The following is a 14,624-nucleotide window of genomic DNA, read 5'->3' on the forward strand; positions in this document are numbered from 1 at the left end:
TCAATTCATTTTTCCCTGGTATTGCTGCTTCTATAGGCGATTCTCCTAGAATATTTTTGAAAGCCTGTTTATCTGTAAATTTTGCCTTTATCTATATGCCCTTTTCTCAAATGTCCCACCAGTGGAAAATTCTTAAACAATGCCCTGCACACAATTAAGCACTCGATTAGCTGTCTCCCCTCCATAACATACAACTTTTGTGATTCACAAAAAAATTGAACCGTTTTATATGTTCTTGGTTGCTTGCAATTCAAAATTGAAAATTTCTTAGGGACATTGTCTTTAGTACTAACGTCTCGTTAATATTCTCTACCTTGTACACTTTTAAAATCAGAAGGGTAGCGTTTTCAAAACGAGGTTGATGACATTTGCGGTTTTTGGCGGCAAAGTTTGATCCGCTGTTTAGGCCGGTTAAAGGTAGTTCTTGTCAAAATGGATAATGTACCAGAGCTCAACAACGCATTACCAATGCCGGAAAAATACATACTTCACCCAGAAGTTTGTCTGCTGCCCTCAAGGTAAATTCCATTCAGTTATGTTGCGTTGAATATTGAGAATTTCGTACCGTTTCAATTGTAAATATACCTCCATATTCAGAGAGAGTGCAAATGGTTTTATTCGAATCATATTTTCTGTAAACACAAGCATACTCAAACCTTGTATTGTATTATCAATAATCATTTATTCAAAAAGAACAACTTCTTATTTGTGTTTACATTTATTTACGTTTTGTCGGGAGTCAAACAAAGGCTTCTTGTATTTAGACGTAGGAACTGGAAAAAGAACAAGATAAAGTTTGTCACTTATTCTTTTCCGATTAAAGAATCAGATATTTTATGTCAAGGCTAAGCCTTCCAAAAAATGAAACCGTACGTTGGCAAACCTTTCTTTAAAGGACATTTAATTATTGTTTTAATGTCATTTCATTCAAATTTGTTTTAGTTCAGCAATGTTCAGCAAAATAAGTGCACATGCTTATCAATTTCTCATGAGAAAGGAAACAATAATATCTGATACAGTTTTCACAGAATTTGATGATGAATTTCTTACACAAAATGCAAAATGCATATCAATAACAGACCTTGACTTATTTCAAAATGGATGCGGTATCAATCAGGTAAAGCCATTAATTATTCTGTCCCTTAATAGGTCAACCAAATTGAGTATAATCTTTTACATTTTCTTTGTGGACTTTTAATATGATATCAACTTGCAGTTTTATTCAAATCATATTAAGCAAATATTTTCAACAGACCATTCACCATTCAAATGCAAGTCAATGCTACATCATTAGACAAAACATAATTAAATTCAAGCATCTACACTGAATTAGATCCACATCTAATGAGCAATTTTTGAATAGCAAATTCAAAAACTTATAGATCCAAATAACAGATTGACTAGATAAATCTCGATTGTGTAAATCCATTTTTTTATTCTTATGCTAGTTCTATTAAGTGTGAATGATGAATTGATCCATGAAAGAAGATCAGCAACCTCATCCCTTTTGACAGGGTATTTGCAACACATCAGCTTTAACTTTTAGTATCAATAATGCACTGTAAGATAAGTAATCAATCGCAACTAATTTGTGTTATTATTTTCCTCTAAAGGTTATCACTATAAATAAATGTGAATTGAAAATACATGTTTACAAACTATATGATGAAGGGCCAGCTATGGAAGAAGTCGAGGATGAGGACATTTCTGCAGCAAACCACTGGGTTTTACCTGCAGGTAAATGGTATCTCATTTCAAACCAAGTGCAATTTGAATCATCTATATGTTATCCATATCACTCTGTGGTATCACTATGTTATTGAATTATTCTTATTGTAAGCAGGTATTGTAAAATAATTTGTCTTTCTTTTTGTATAATACTTCTGCTCATTCATTGTGTGATGTGTGTGTGTGGATTATAGACTTCAATACCTTTCTCTAAATATGTTGTTATATGAGAAATTGAAATATTTAGTTCAGCATATGAAACCTATTACTATTTCCCCTAGATGAATTACATGGTCTCTGGGACAGTCTTGTTTATGATGCAGACATTAAATTTCAGGTATTTATCATTTAACCTTTTCATTGTCAGTAGTTGTTCAAGATAAGGAACTAGTTAATTCATTTGTATTGTTGTAGCTATTTTAGTTCAAAATGAACTGTATTATTTTAACAGTTTTCCAAAAAAAATTATCAACATACTCAAGAAGGATTTTCCAAAATATTTACTGAAATGATTATTGTCAAAGCAAAAATGTTAGAGTCATTTATTTTACCTTTTAGTGAAAGCATGATTTTTTAATGATTGTATAATAATTGTATGATTGTATAATAATAAATAATTATAATCATATAATATTAAAAATCATATAAATAATATTTTTTGGCAGTGCTAAACACATTTTTTCATAGTTTAATTTTATATGTTTAACCTTAAAAAACATAGCATGAGACTCCAACCACAAAAAATGCATGCTATCTACTGCCCTTTTTTATTTCAAAATAGCATGGAAAAGCAAACAGTAACATACTAGAACGTCAAATTTTATCAGCCCTGGTACAAAAATTTATGGTGCAAAAAACCTATGTAGTTTACTTCCAAAATAGTATTTCATTCTTCTATTTTCAATGAATTTTGCTTTTTTGATTTTCAGCTACTAAACTATGCTTATACTACTTTACTGTTTTCAGACAGGTAAGAAAGAATTATAACAAAGTTACAGTAAGAATTTAACTGCAATTATGTGATTATTACTCTTTCTAATCATACACAAGGTTATGATTAGGGACTTTTTTGATAATCCTAGACTTACTTGTGCTTCAGGGTCTAGCTAGCCTTTTCTAGCTGTCAAGTAAGGTAGCTTCAAAGTATCTATGGTGTTTTGCTTGTTTCTGTATTGCTATTGCCCCAAATTGCAATTACTTTGCAACAAACATAAAAACATCAAAGTTTCTTTAAACAGGAGACTCCTAGCAATCATATAATATGAAAGATTGAAGTTCAAGTTGATGATCCATGTGCATATTTTCTTTGTAAAGCACATCTATATTAAATGCAACTTGTTCCATATGTGTTGATGTTTAACTAATTTACCTTAATATGAGTGTCTCTTATTAATCTATTTTTGCCATATAATTTTAGGGGAATAGATAGTAATATAATCTCTTGGAATAGAGTGATTCTTCTTCATGGTGAGTTGGTATTTTTTTAAGATGTTTTCTCTTTATTGAAAGTTTTGCAAACCTGATGAGTAGAATTCTATTTAGAGACTTTTGCTCAATTTTTAGAAAGAATTAAAATTTCAAACTGATTTGATTCAAAAATAGAATGAATCAAGGCTTTGATTCTAAACAAACATGGCCCAAAATTATTGCATCTTAAACTGTTTAAACTAGACCTACCATTGCTATAAACTTTCAACTAGACCTACCTTTTGGAGAAGCAACACCAGGCAAACATGCTTCTCCTACCTACGGTACAAAACATGGAACTTTTTCCAATGTATGATGAAAAGGAAGATGGCATATATGTCTACTACTAGGAACTGGTTTGTAACTAAGAACAATGAACAAAATTCCTGCATCACCTTTTTTAGCTGTTGGATTTTTCTTGTTAAATCAGCACCTCTAAGGGGACCAGTATAGAAATAAGGTCAGCTTGATATTTTAATGTTATTGCCGCCATTGAATTTTTCAGGTGTTTAATTTATCTTTTTCTTAATTTATGTTATTGTGTTTTGATTTTTTATTCTTATCAACTTTAATAACTTGTTAATACAATTGATGTGGCGAATTATACTGCATACACACATACATACACATACACACAGACATTGCTGCAGGAGACTCCTGTCAGACGTCTCAACCATTTGTGAATTTTTGGTATACATGACGTAAATAATTTTTGCTTGTAAAAGTTGAGTACAAATCTATTTATGGCCAAGTATATTCCCCTATTCTAGATGGTAGGTTTCTACAAGAATTTAAGTCACCTTGGACTGAATTCTGAGTAATTAGAGTTTCTCTATTCTTTTGTCTTTCCTTGGCTATCAATCGGAACCTTCCTCACCTCCACCCACAGCTCTTTGCCATTCCCAGAAAACCACATTGAAAGACCTAGTGTCAAATAAGGGCAAGGAACTAAAAACAGGTTTTAAACATAGCAGCTCCTAAACGAGGCCAATAAAAACACAGGACATATACTGATAGTCTTATCAGGAAAAGTAAAGTTTATATCTTGTGGCAAACTTAATCTAGTTTTCGGAAAACCAAAAAGGCTGGCAAGTGATAAAAGAAAGCAGTACTGGGTCAAGCTCATACCAATCCGTATTTGTTATGAGCAGTTTTAAGTTTGCTCTGCTTTCAAAGTTTCATATACCCATTTTTATAACCCTTTTCATATCAGAGCTATGGAAATGCAAAGAACATCGGTTCAGGAGCGTCGCCAAAGGGGGGTACGGGGGTGCGGTACCCCCCCAACAATTTGTCCGTCGGCACATTAAGGATTTTTTTGCCGGGCAAAAGAAGCTATTTTTGTACTCACCCTGGAACCTTTTTGCAACAATTGTAAGGTATAAACTTTTCTGTCAGCAAATAAGAGTATTCATCTTTTGACCACACCCTTCAAAAGTGAGACACGCCCTTTTTGTCGGCAAAAAGCACTTCTTTACCCCTCCAAAAAAATTTTTGGCTTCGCCCTTGCATCGGTTGAATGTAAACAGTGCTTTTTAGAGCTTAGCATAGATATTTAAAGTGTACTTGGTATCAAGCGAGGAAAGTAAAACAATATTAAACCCATGCCCAAGGCTTTAACTAAAAGAAAAGAAACTAAAATGAAAATGTCGAGGTAATTTCTTTTAGAGGAGCCAGTTACTTGAAATACTTCAAATTCGAGCTCAAATGTTGCATTTATGCACATATCTGACTCTGAACCGTTTTATATTTAAAATTTCTAAAAATTTGTCATTACTTTTTGAATTTTTGATTTAAGAGCAATCTTAATAGTTTCCTCCCTTCCTCGAAAGGTAAGAATACCGTTACCCTTTGTGCCAGAGCCTCATGAATCCGGGAATAGAGTGTTGATAGAGTGTCAAAAGTTTTTTCTGTGACTACCTAGTTCCTAACCATATTTCTGGGACTAAATAATAGAGACTCTGGTACCCTGGATAGAATGCTGTTCTTTGCAGCATCGTTAATCGTCCTCGCCGTTCTGTTCGGACTCATACCTTTGCGTCCTTCACCAAATGCCCTGACCTTAGAGAATGAGAATTCGTTTTCAATCTATATAGACATAAAACAACACAAACATAAGCGAAAAGAGTACTCAGACACCTATCTTACTACGTTTTCTTCTAGGGCCTCCTGGTACTGGGAAAACGTCGCTCTGCAAAGCCCTGGCTCAAAAACTCACTATACGCTTATCTGATAGGTGACGACATTTTATTCTCTCCCTAAACGATGCATATTGCAATTAGACTTAGTATTCGAGGATTTGACTTGTAATTATGTTCAGATTTCTAGTGTTTAGAGCATAAGTTTCTATAATTATTAACTACAAAGCTCACAGAAAAGGCACAAATCAAAGAATCTCTTTAAGCGAGTCCAGAAGTCATATGCATCTTGTTTAGATCTATTCCGATAAATCTTTCTTTGAATATGCTTATTTATCGTCATCTTTGTAATATATTTGCAAGTTTATTTAAATCTCTACCTTGAAAAATTTGAAATTGATGTAGCTTGCATTCTCAAGAACCCTTATTAGCTACACTTTCCTGACAAAATTCCTAGGAAAATACCTAAGAAAAAATACGTTTGCAAATTTCTGAAAATATCTAAATGCTTTCACTGATTTTGGATGGAAAGGTAGGCAGATGATCTAGGATGAAATTCATGAAATATATATTATTGATTATTTTATAGAAAGACTGTAACGCATTCCATATCTTTGCTGATGAAGCTATTTTTGTCTCTTATAATTCTTTTTACTTCCTTCGTAGACAATACTCTATTTTCATTTTAACTTGTGGTTATTTTGCGATCTTTAGGTTCACTCACGGGCAGCTGGTGGAAATAAATAGTCATAGCTTATTCTCCAAATGGTTTTCGGAAGTAAGTCTGTTCTGAGCACAAATAAGATATTCGATTAATGATTTTAGAAACAGCAGAAAGTTCAAAATTGCTCACAACTTTTGTTTCTTTCGTTTTCTTGACTTTGCTGCACAACTTCGAAATTTTGCAGTATTAAAAGCTTATTTAACAAAAGCAGATAATTGAAAAAAGATTAGGAACTAATATTATGTCTGTGTAATTCTTATTGATTTCAGAGAATCGATACACCCATAGACGCACTAAGGAGCGTGATTTAGATGTTACTTATGAGTTGAAAAACGTATTGTCTCTATTTCAAGAATTTTGTCTTTTTCTAATATTATTTTTGAAGAAAGAGTGAGTCTATGCTTAAATTGAATTTTACAGAGTGGAAAACTGGTGTTGAAAATGTTTGCAAGGATACAAGAATTAATAGATGATAGTAATGCTTTAGTGTTAGTTCTGATTGACGAGGTATGAATTTCGATAATCTTTTAAATGCCATTTTCTAGTGTTACTGTAATACCTCTAAATACTTTCTAAAGCCTCCGCCAACGAAGCAAGATTTGCTGCAAAAATTTTTGGATAGACAATATTGCGTCGTTTTGCCATGTGTCTTTATTTGCCTATTTGTACCGAAAACTTGTCAATGCCTTCTACCTCTATGAGACTTGACAAATATTCTCACTTGTTTATATGCTTGGTTCTCTTCCCTCGTACATCTATATGTATAGTTCTTCCCCTGCCGAATGTCAAAGAAACTGAAAACACAAAAACGTTGATGTTGGATGGGAACCCAACTCGTTTTCAAATAAGCGAACAAATCTTGTGAGTTGTTGCATTGATTGGCCACCAACCGAAATTTCATGTGCGATACCGCACTCCGAATATTGTACCCTTATTGGGCATAAGGTTAGCGTGTATTCAAATATTTTCTAAATCTTTTTACCTAGGTAGAGAGTTTAACTGCTGCACGTGCTTCGGCAATGAAAGGTTCTGAGCCATCAGATGCCATAAGGGTGGTGAATGCACTTCTTACACAACTTGATCAGATCAAGCGGTATAGTTGGCATTTTGTTTAACGTCCTGTTCTTTGAATTTTGGTAAAGCTCTCGTTACATGCAGTAGTGGCGCCACTGGGGAAACTTGGAGGACACGTAATCTAAATTCGACGAGAAAATGTTTGGGGGAGGGAAAATATTTTGGCAATCTAATTTTTGTGATATAAACCTATGATTTTAAACTGCCTTTGCGTAACCGAAAGTTTGTCACCGGATTTTGCTTTTGGTGAATTTGGCGTTCCATGTTGGTAAAGGGGCGTTTTCTGGCCGTGATAAGGGCGGGGTTCAACATCGTCATCATCATCATCATATCATCACGAAAACTCTATCAGCCCTTAGTTTTTAACCTAAACGAAAATGCTCATTATATTTGCATCTAATGGTAAAGAAAGCAACAAAAAAAGAAAAGAGACCAGAACAGTATGGATGTGCTGGTCTTCCTAGGGATCTTGCTTCGGGGATGATGCTAATTTTGTAGGAAATCCTTCAGTTTCCTTTTGGATGTAGTGATTGTGGGACAATTTTCGTTTTGTCCGCCCAGAGCCTAGTGGCTGGCGTTACATGCTATTTGAAATATAACGCTACAAAGAAACGATTCAGCTGTCTTCGGGGTAACACAAGAAGGTTGTTTACAACCTGTAAATTTGACTAAGTGATATGTAAACTGATAGCAAAGCGTTGATAATGCGGCACAATATAAAGTATGCAGGAACATGTCCTATCACGCATTCAAATGGAAAGTAGGATATATTTTACTCACGGCTACCTGACTTGTAGGCGCTACCTTAATTTTCCGGAAATTTGCTTTTCTAGAAAATATGATATTGGTATTTTGTCACTTCGATTTGTCGCGTTTTCTTTCGCTGACTCAATACATAGAGGTTCTATAGCAAAAAGAAACAGTGGCGATTTTAAGAACATGAATTTCTGCTGTCTACGGATCTGCCTGGTCTTGCTTCAGAACCGTATAACAGTATTCATTTCCGTCACCTGCACTGTTATCATTTCCCCGCTATAACATTTCACCTACATTCCTAACCGCTTAATCATAGTATTCTTGTTGTAAGCTTACCAGTGGCGCGGGCCTGTTCTTAAAACGTCCTCAAGACGTTGCGCATTAACGGACATTGTTTAAACTTTTCCTTTCAAACAACACTTTCCCATGAAATGTTGTCTGAATAATTCTGTCAGATACTGACTCAAGTATTTTCATTATAGATGCCCCAATGTTATTATTCTGACAACTTCGAATATCACAGGAGCCATCGATCTTGCTTTTGTTGATAGGTAAGCAAAGTTGTCTACTTTTTAATCAAGGTCACGATGCATCATACTTCTTTAACAACCAGTGGAGCATATTTGTTGGACAGCCTGCACAACTAGTTCCTAAACGGTACCTGAAATACATTTCCTCTAAGTTGATGTTTCCCACTGTAGGGTTTTCTGTTACAAACATGTATATAGTGCTGCATGGAAGGTTTTTAATTCGTTATAAACACTCTGGTAAGCAACAGTTCTGTCTTTTTCATACATTAAAATTGAATCGAGACACTGATTCTTTCAGGGCAGACATTAAACAGTATATTGGGCCACCATCAGTGAATGCCATTTACACGATCTACCTTTCGTGCATTCGTGAACTGATCGAGGTTCGTGTTTTTCATTTGTTACACTTAACTTGCCTTGTTAATTTTATTGCATTTAAATCTTATAGTAATTCTTCAAAAGTAGCTGACAATAAGGCTACTCAATGCAAGAAGGAAGCTGTGATGTTAGAGGAAGCTATCTCTGTGACACAAAGTCAGTAATTTGATCCAGCGACATTTGGTAGATATATGTTAAATAAAAACTATAGACTATGGCTTGAGTTTGAAAGTTTCAGTCAACATCAGCGCAGCTTAGCCAAAAATATTCTCGAGGTAAGCCACCAATGACATTTTGAATTGTATTTTTCTAGCGAAAGATTGTGTACCCTGCTGAACAACTTCTGACTATCAGGTGTGTAAAATTTGATAACTAGTGGTTTTGTTTCTGTTTCTTTTTTAAGGTTTGTGTATTATCTTTCACTTTAGCATTAGATGGTACCTAATTATCATTCTGCAAGTCACTGCTTTACGACGTAAAGGGTCCTCCAATGAATCTTTTGCCACCATATTGACCAATGATTTAGCAGCTAGTTACAAGAATATGTATAAGTTGGCTCGCGTTGTCATTCAATCTTGATGCATCTTATTACCGGGTCAGTCTTAAATAAAATAGTTTATTTAAGATATAAAATAGTATATTCACAATGAAGGCTTGGTTAACAGAATCAGAAAGGAAGAAAATAAAAGGGGTAATCGGACAGGAGACAAGGTATAAGGCAGCTCAATAAAACTGCCAAGATCCAAGTGAACAGTAGTTTTTGATTACACGTGACCTTAAACGACACAATACAAAATAGGCAATGACGTTAAACTTCCAAACTTCCAAATAAAACGAAGCAGTTTAGTATTATTATACAGGGCTGCACCCGAGAACAAGAGGAAACGATTCCCGGCTGTGGAACTTTTTGTCAGACTTTTATCTGCTTTTAAGATTAAGTGATTTATGATAGTGTTGTAACGGCAGCGTTTAGTTTAATGAGAGTATTACCAGGGCTACATCTCACAATTGTTTCAATGGATGCTCAGGTACGCTGTGTATTTTATGAATTGTAAAATGAAAGAGACGCAGTTGGGAACTCAACCTCAATTTTTGAAGAGCATTGTTGCCCCTATATATAACAAACTCGCCTTAACTTAAATTTTAAAATTAATTTTAATGTACAGTATATGAAGGGGAAAGGGTCCCCTTTTATGATTAAACATCGTAAGCGAAATAGGCAGAGGTTCTGTATCTTAGCAATCAGCGAACCTATGCTCTATCAGCATCAGGAATACGCGAGGATAAGTTAAAAGCAAGAAATGTGATGCAGCATTGCCACTGTTTTATTCAGAATGAGTTGTATTCGGAAAACACTTCCATCTTTCTTTTTATTTTGTCGTAACATAGTTTTGAATTTATTTAATTATGTCACTTATTTTAGGTCTCTTGAACTCATGAGGTAAGTGCACCGATTCGATATATGTCATATGTATCATACCCTGTGTACCGTAGATCAATATCTTTACAAAGGTGCAATTCGTAATTCAAGGTGACATTCTTTTTTTTGACGATATGCTTCGAAATTGTTTCATTGCATTACTTTTCTTCAAGGCTCGAATATCTTCTATTTGAGAACACAACATATCTTCTATTTGAGAATACATTGATGGAAATCACCGTTACCTGTCTGTCATAAAGTGCTCGATACCGTATAGGCAGAGCTGCACACGCTTTTTTGTTTAGAACAGGATGGTTCTAAGCTGCTACTCTGAGTTTCACGCTCAATGTGATCACCGGGGAAAAGTAGCCACTTAGAATCGTCTTGTTCTATACTCAAAATAGCGTAAGAACATATCAATTTGCATAATTATCCTACTAAATGAATTTGACGGCATTTGGAATTTGCCTTCATTTATTTCTCATGAATATTTACTTTGCTTAGAGATATAACTGTCAAAGTTAGCAGCAGTAACGAATAGATATAATATCAGTTGCATTGATTCATAGATTTCTGGAAATTTTTTCCATGTTCATGTTATTTTGAAATTAAAACGACTTCATGATTTCTCTCAAGTCTACAAATATTGCTAACTAGGTTTGTCGACAACGCAGCAACACATTCTAGTCTTCTTCTTAGAGAAATAGCAAGGTAATTATTGCTTCCCTTTTTGAACATTCAAAAAGTTTTCTATCGAACGAAACTTTTGAGAATTTTGATATCTATAAAATTGCATTTACGTAACATTACATATTGCAAGTCCCCATTTTTAGTACTACCTAATTCTCAAAATATATATCAAAAATGGAAATGTTAACAAGATTATATTAGAAGAATAAAATACCTTCTAACATTGCCATCAATTTTTAGATATATTTTCTAAAACACTTGCTAAATGCACGTTGAAGCTCACGCCAAAATGTATATGACAGCCTGCAGTATTTGTTATCAAGTAATGTCTCAAAACCCTACAGCTATTTAGCATACAAGAATACACTCATATTATTCGAATAATACCAAGTGATGTTTTGAGAGCTATAAACTCTTTTCACAACAGGAAAAGCCATGGACTTAGTGGTAGGGCATTGAGGAAATTACCTTTTCTCGCTCATGCTTTGTATATACAGGTGAATAATTATTTACGTTATTTTGTTCAAATGTGCCCCCTTTATAATGCACACTGTACCTTAGAATGTGCAAAATACACTCTCATATTCTCAACACTGCACTGCTCTGTGCTATTTACCGCACCCCTATCTACTATATAAGTCCACATTTTATGGCCCCTTATTGTTTTGACTGCATCCAAATTGGTTTGGTTGGAACCAAAAGTTAATTTTCGCTTTAATCTATCGATTGTGTCTGTAAATAAAGCATTCAGATATTTTGTTTTATTTAATCAAACGATGTAATTACATAAACTTACTTTCAAACGTATCTTTTTTTGCTTTGACAGAGTTCAACAGTTTCATTGTCACAGTTCCTTGAAGCTCTTTCAAAAGCAGTTGACAAACAACTGAATGATAGGAAAACGCTGAACGAATGTGACGGTGCACAAACGGACAGCCTTCCTAACGGAAATATGTAACAATTCAGTTAATTGTTTTTTGTTTCAATTCATTCAAATGGCACTTTAAATTATCTCTCATTTGATTTTTAATATTGCATGCAATTGGGATTTTAAGAGCATTATATTTTGCATAATTGTTTAATTGTTTAGCTTTCTTGAGTTGGAGAGTAAAATTTCAAATTGCTTGGCAAAGTACTTGAGTGATGACGAAAAGCAAATGAACTTTTTGATGAGGTTACTTGCTCGTGATAAAGGTTTTAGTTTAGTACTAATAATTTCCAGCAGAGCTGCAAAAACTATCAAGCACGTTTCAAAACCAGTGAAATTCATCAAGCATCTTTCAAAGTCAACAAAAATTATAAAGCATATTTCAAAACCAGCAAAAATTATCAAGCAGATTTCGAAATCAGCAAAAATTATCAAGCAAGTTTGAAACCAAGCAAAAATTATCAGGCATGTTTCAAAACCAGCAAAAATTATCAAGCAGATTTCGAAATCAGCAAAAATTATCAAGCAAGTTTGAAACCAAGCAAAAATTATCAGGCATGTTTCAAAATCAGCAAAAATTATCAAGCATGTTTGAAAGCCAGCAAAAATTATAAAGCAGATTTCGAAATCAGCAAAAATTATCAAGCAGATTTCGAAATCAGCAAAAATTATCAAGCAAGTTTGAAACCAAGCAAAAATTATCAGGCATGTTTCAAAATCAGCAAAAATTATCAAGCAAGTTTGAAACCAAGCAAAAATTATCAGGCATGTTTCAAAATCAGCAAAAATTATCAAGCATGTTTCAAAATCAGCAAAAATTATCAAGCATGTTTGAAAACAAGCAAAAATAATCAAGCATGTTTGAAAGCCAGCAAAAATTATCAAGCATGTTTCAAAATCAGCAAAAATTATCAAGCATGTTTGAAAGCCAGCAAAAATTATCAAGCATGTTACAAAATCAGCAAAAATTATCAAGCATGTTTGAAAACAAGCAAAAATAATCAAGCATGTTTGAAAGCCAGCAAAAATTATCAAGCATGTTTCAAAATCAGCAAAAATTATCAAGCATGTTTGAAAACAAGCAAAAATAATCAAGCATGTTTGAAAGCCAGCAAAAATTATCAAGCATGTTTGAAAACAAGCAAAAATAATCAAGTATGTTTGAAAGTCAGCAAAAATTATCAAGCATGTTTCAAAATCAGCAAAAATTATCAAGCATGTTTGAAAGCCAGCAAAAATAATCAAGCATGTTTGAAAGCCAGCAAAAATTATCAAGCATGTTTCAAAATCAGCAAAAATTATCAAGCATGTTTGAAAACAAGCAAAAATAATCAAGCATGTTTGAAAGCCAGCAAAAATTATCAAGCATGTTTCAAAATCAGCAAAAATTATCAAGCATGTTTGAAAGCCAGCAAAAATTATCAAGCATGTTTCAAAATCAGCAAAAATTATCAAGCATGTTTGAAAACAAGCAAAAATAATCAAGCATGTTTGAAAGCCAGCAAAAATTATCAAGCATGTTTCAAAATCAGCAAAAATTATCAAGCATGTTTGAAAGCCAGCAAAAATTATCAAGCATGTTTCAAAATCAGCAAAAATTATCAAGCATGTTTGAAAACAAGCAAAAATAATCAAGCATGTTTGAAAGCCAGCAAAAATTATCAAGCATGTTTCAAAATCAGCAAAAATTATCAAGCATGTTTGAAAACAAGCAAAAATAATCAAGCATGTTTGAAAGCCAGCAAAAATTATCAAGCATGTTTGAAAGCCAGCAAAAATCATCAAGCATGTTTGAAAGCCAGCAAAAATCATCAAGCATGTTTGAAAGCCAGCAAAAATTATCAAGCAGATTTCGAAATCAGCAAAAAATATCAAGCATGTTTGAAAGCCAGCAAAAATTATCAAGCATGTTTCAAAATCAGCAAAAATTATCAAGCAGATTTCGAAATCAGCAAAAAATATCAAGCATGTTTGAAAGCCAGCAAAAATTATCAAGCATGTTTCAAAATCAGCAAAAATTATCAAGCAGATTTCGAAATCAGCAAAAAATATCAAGCATGTTTGAAAGCCAGCAAAAATTATCAAGCATGTTTCAAAATCAGCAAAAATTATCAAGCAGATTTCGAAATCAGCAAAAAATATCAAGCATGTTTGAAAGCCAGCAAAAATTATCAAGCATGTTTCAAAATCAGCAAAAATTATCAAGCAGATTTCGAAATCAGCAAAAAATATCAAGCATGTTTGAAAGCCAGCAAAAATTATCAAGCATGTTTCAAAATCAGCAAAAATTATCAAGCATGTTTGAAAGCCAGCAAAAATTACCAAGCATGTTTCAAAATCAGCAAAAATTATCAAGCATGTTTAAAAGCCAGCAAAAATTATCAAGCATGTTTCAAAATCAGCAAAAATTATCAAGCATGTTTGAAAGCCAGCAAAAATTATCAAGCATGTTTGAAAGCCAGCAAAAATTATCAAGCATGTTTCAAAATCAGCAAAAATTATCAAGCATGTTTGAAAGCCAGCAAAAATTATCAAGCATGTTTCAAAATCAGCAAAAATTATCAAGCAGATTTCGAAATCAGCAAACATTATCAAGCAGGTTTCAAATCAGCAAAAATTATCAAGCATGTTTCAAAACAAGCAAAAATTATCAGGCATGTTTGAAAACAAGCACAAATTATCAAGCAGATTTTGGAATCAGCAAAAATTACCAAGCAGATTTCAAATCGTCAAAAATTATCAAGTAGGTTTCAAAAGAAGCAAAAGTAAAATATATCGGTTGAAAGCAACA

General features: G+C 33.5%; 1 protein-coding gene across 1 annotated transcript; it reads left to right on the forward strand.

Moving 5' to 3' along the window:
• Positions 1 to 362: 362 nt before the first annotated feature.
• LOC135691425 (pachytene checkpoint protein 2 homolog) lies at positions 363 to 12,052 on the forward strand. Its single transcript, XM_065209286.2, has 17 exons — positions 363 to 518; positions 943 to 1,117; positions 1,614 to 1,737; positions 2,010 to 2,065; positions 2,658 to 2,698; positions 3,146 to 3,195; positions 5,359 to 5,431; positions 6,048 to 6,111; positions 6,478 to 6,564; positions 7,044 to 7,150; positions 8,370 to 8,438; positions 8,716 to 8,800; positions 9,109 to 9,149; positions 10,219 to 10,236; positions 10,873 to 10,926; positions 11,333 to 11,402; positions 11,732 to 12,052. Exons 1-17 carry the CDS (start codon positions 433 to 435, stop codon positions 11,861 to 11,863), a joined length of 1,332 nt encoding a protein of 443 aa, XP_065065358.1. The 5' UTR covers positions 363 to 432; the 3' UTR covers positions 11,864 to 12,052.
• The last annotated feature ends 2,572 nt before the right edge of the window (positions 12,053 to 14,624 follow it).

This window comes from Rhopilema esculentum, chromosome 4 (assembly GCF_057945365.1).
Source record: "Rhopilema esculentum isolate cy_ngs chromosome 4, ASM5794536v1, whole genome shotgun sequence".
Taxonomy (NCBI): Eukaryota; Metazoa; Cnidaria; class Scyphozoa; order Rhizostomeae; family Rhizostomatidae; genus Rhopilema; species Rhopilema esculentum.

Excerpts from the sequence above, each read along its gene's own strand:
- LOC135691425 (XM_065209286.2), top strand. The coding sequence starts at position 433 with ATGGATAATGTACCAGAGCTCAACAACGCATTACCAATGCCGGAAAAA. Across the intron at positions 2,066-2,657 it reads ATGCAGACATTAAATTTCAG|CTACTAAACTATGCTTATAC; the intron begins GTATTTATCATT and ends TTTGATTTTCAG. Across the intron at positions 8,801-9,108 it reads GCATTCGTGAACTGATCGAG|CGAAAGATTGTGTACCCTGC; the intron begins GTTCGTGTTTTT and ends GTATTTTTCTAG.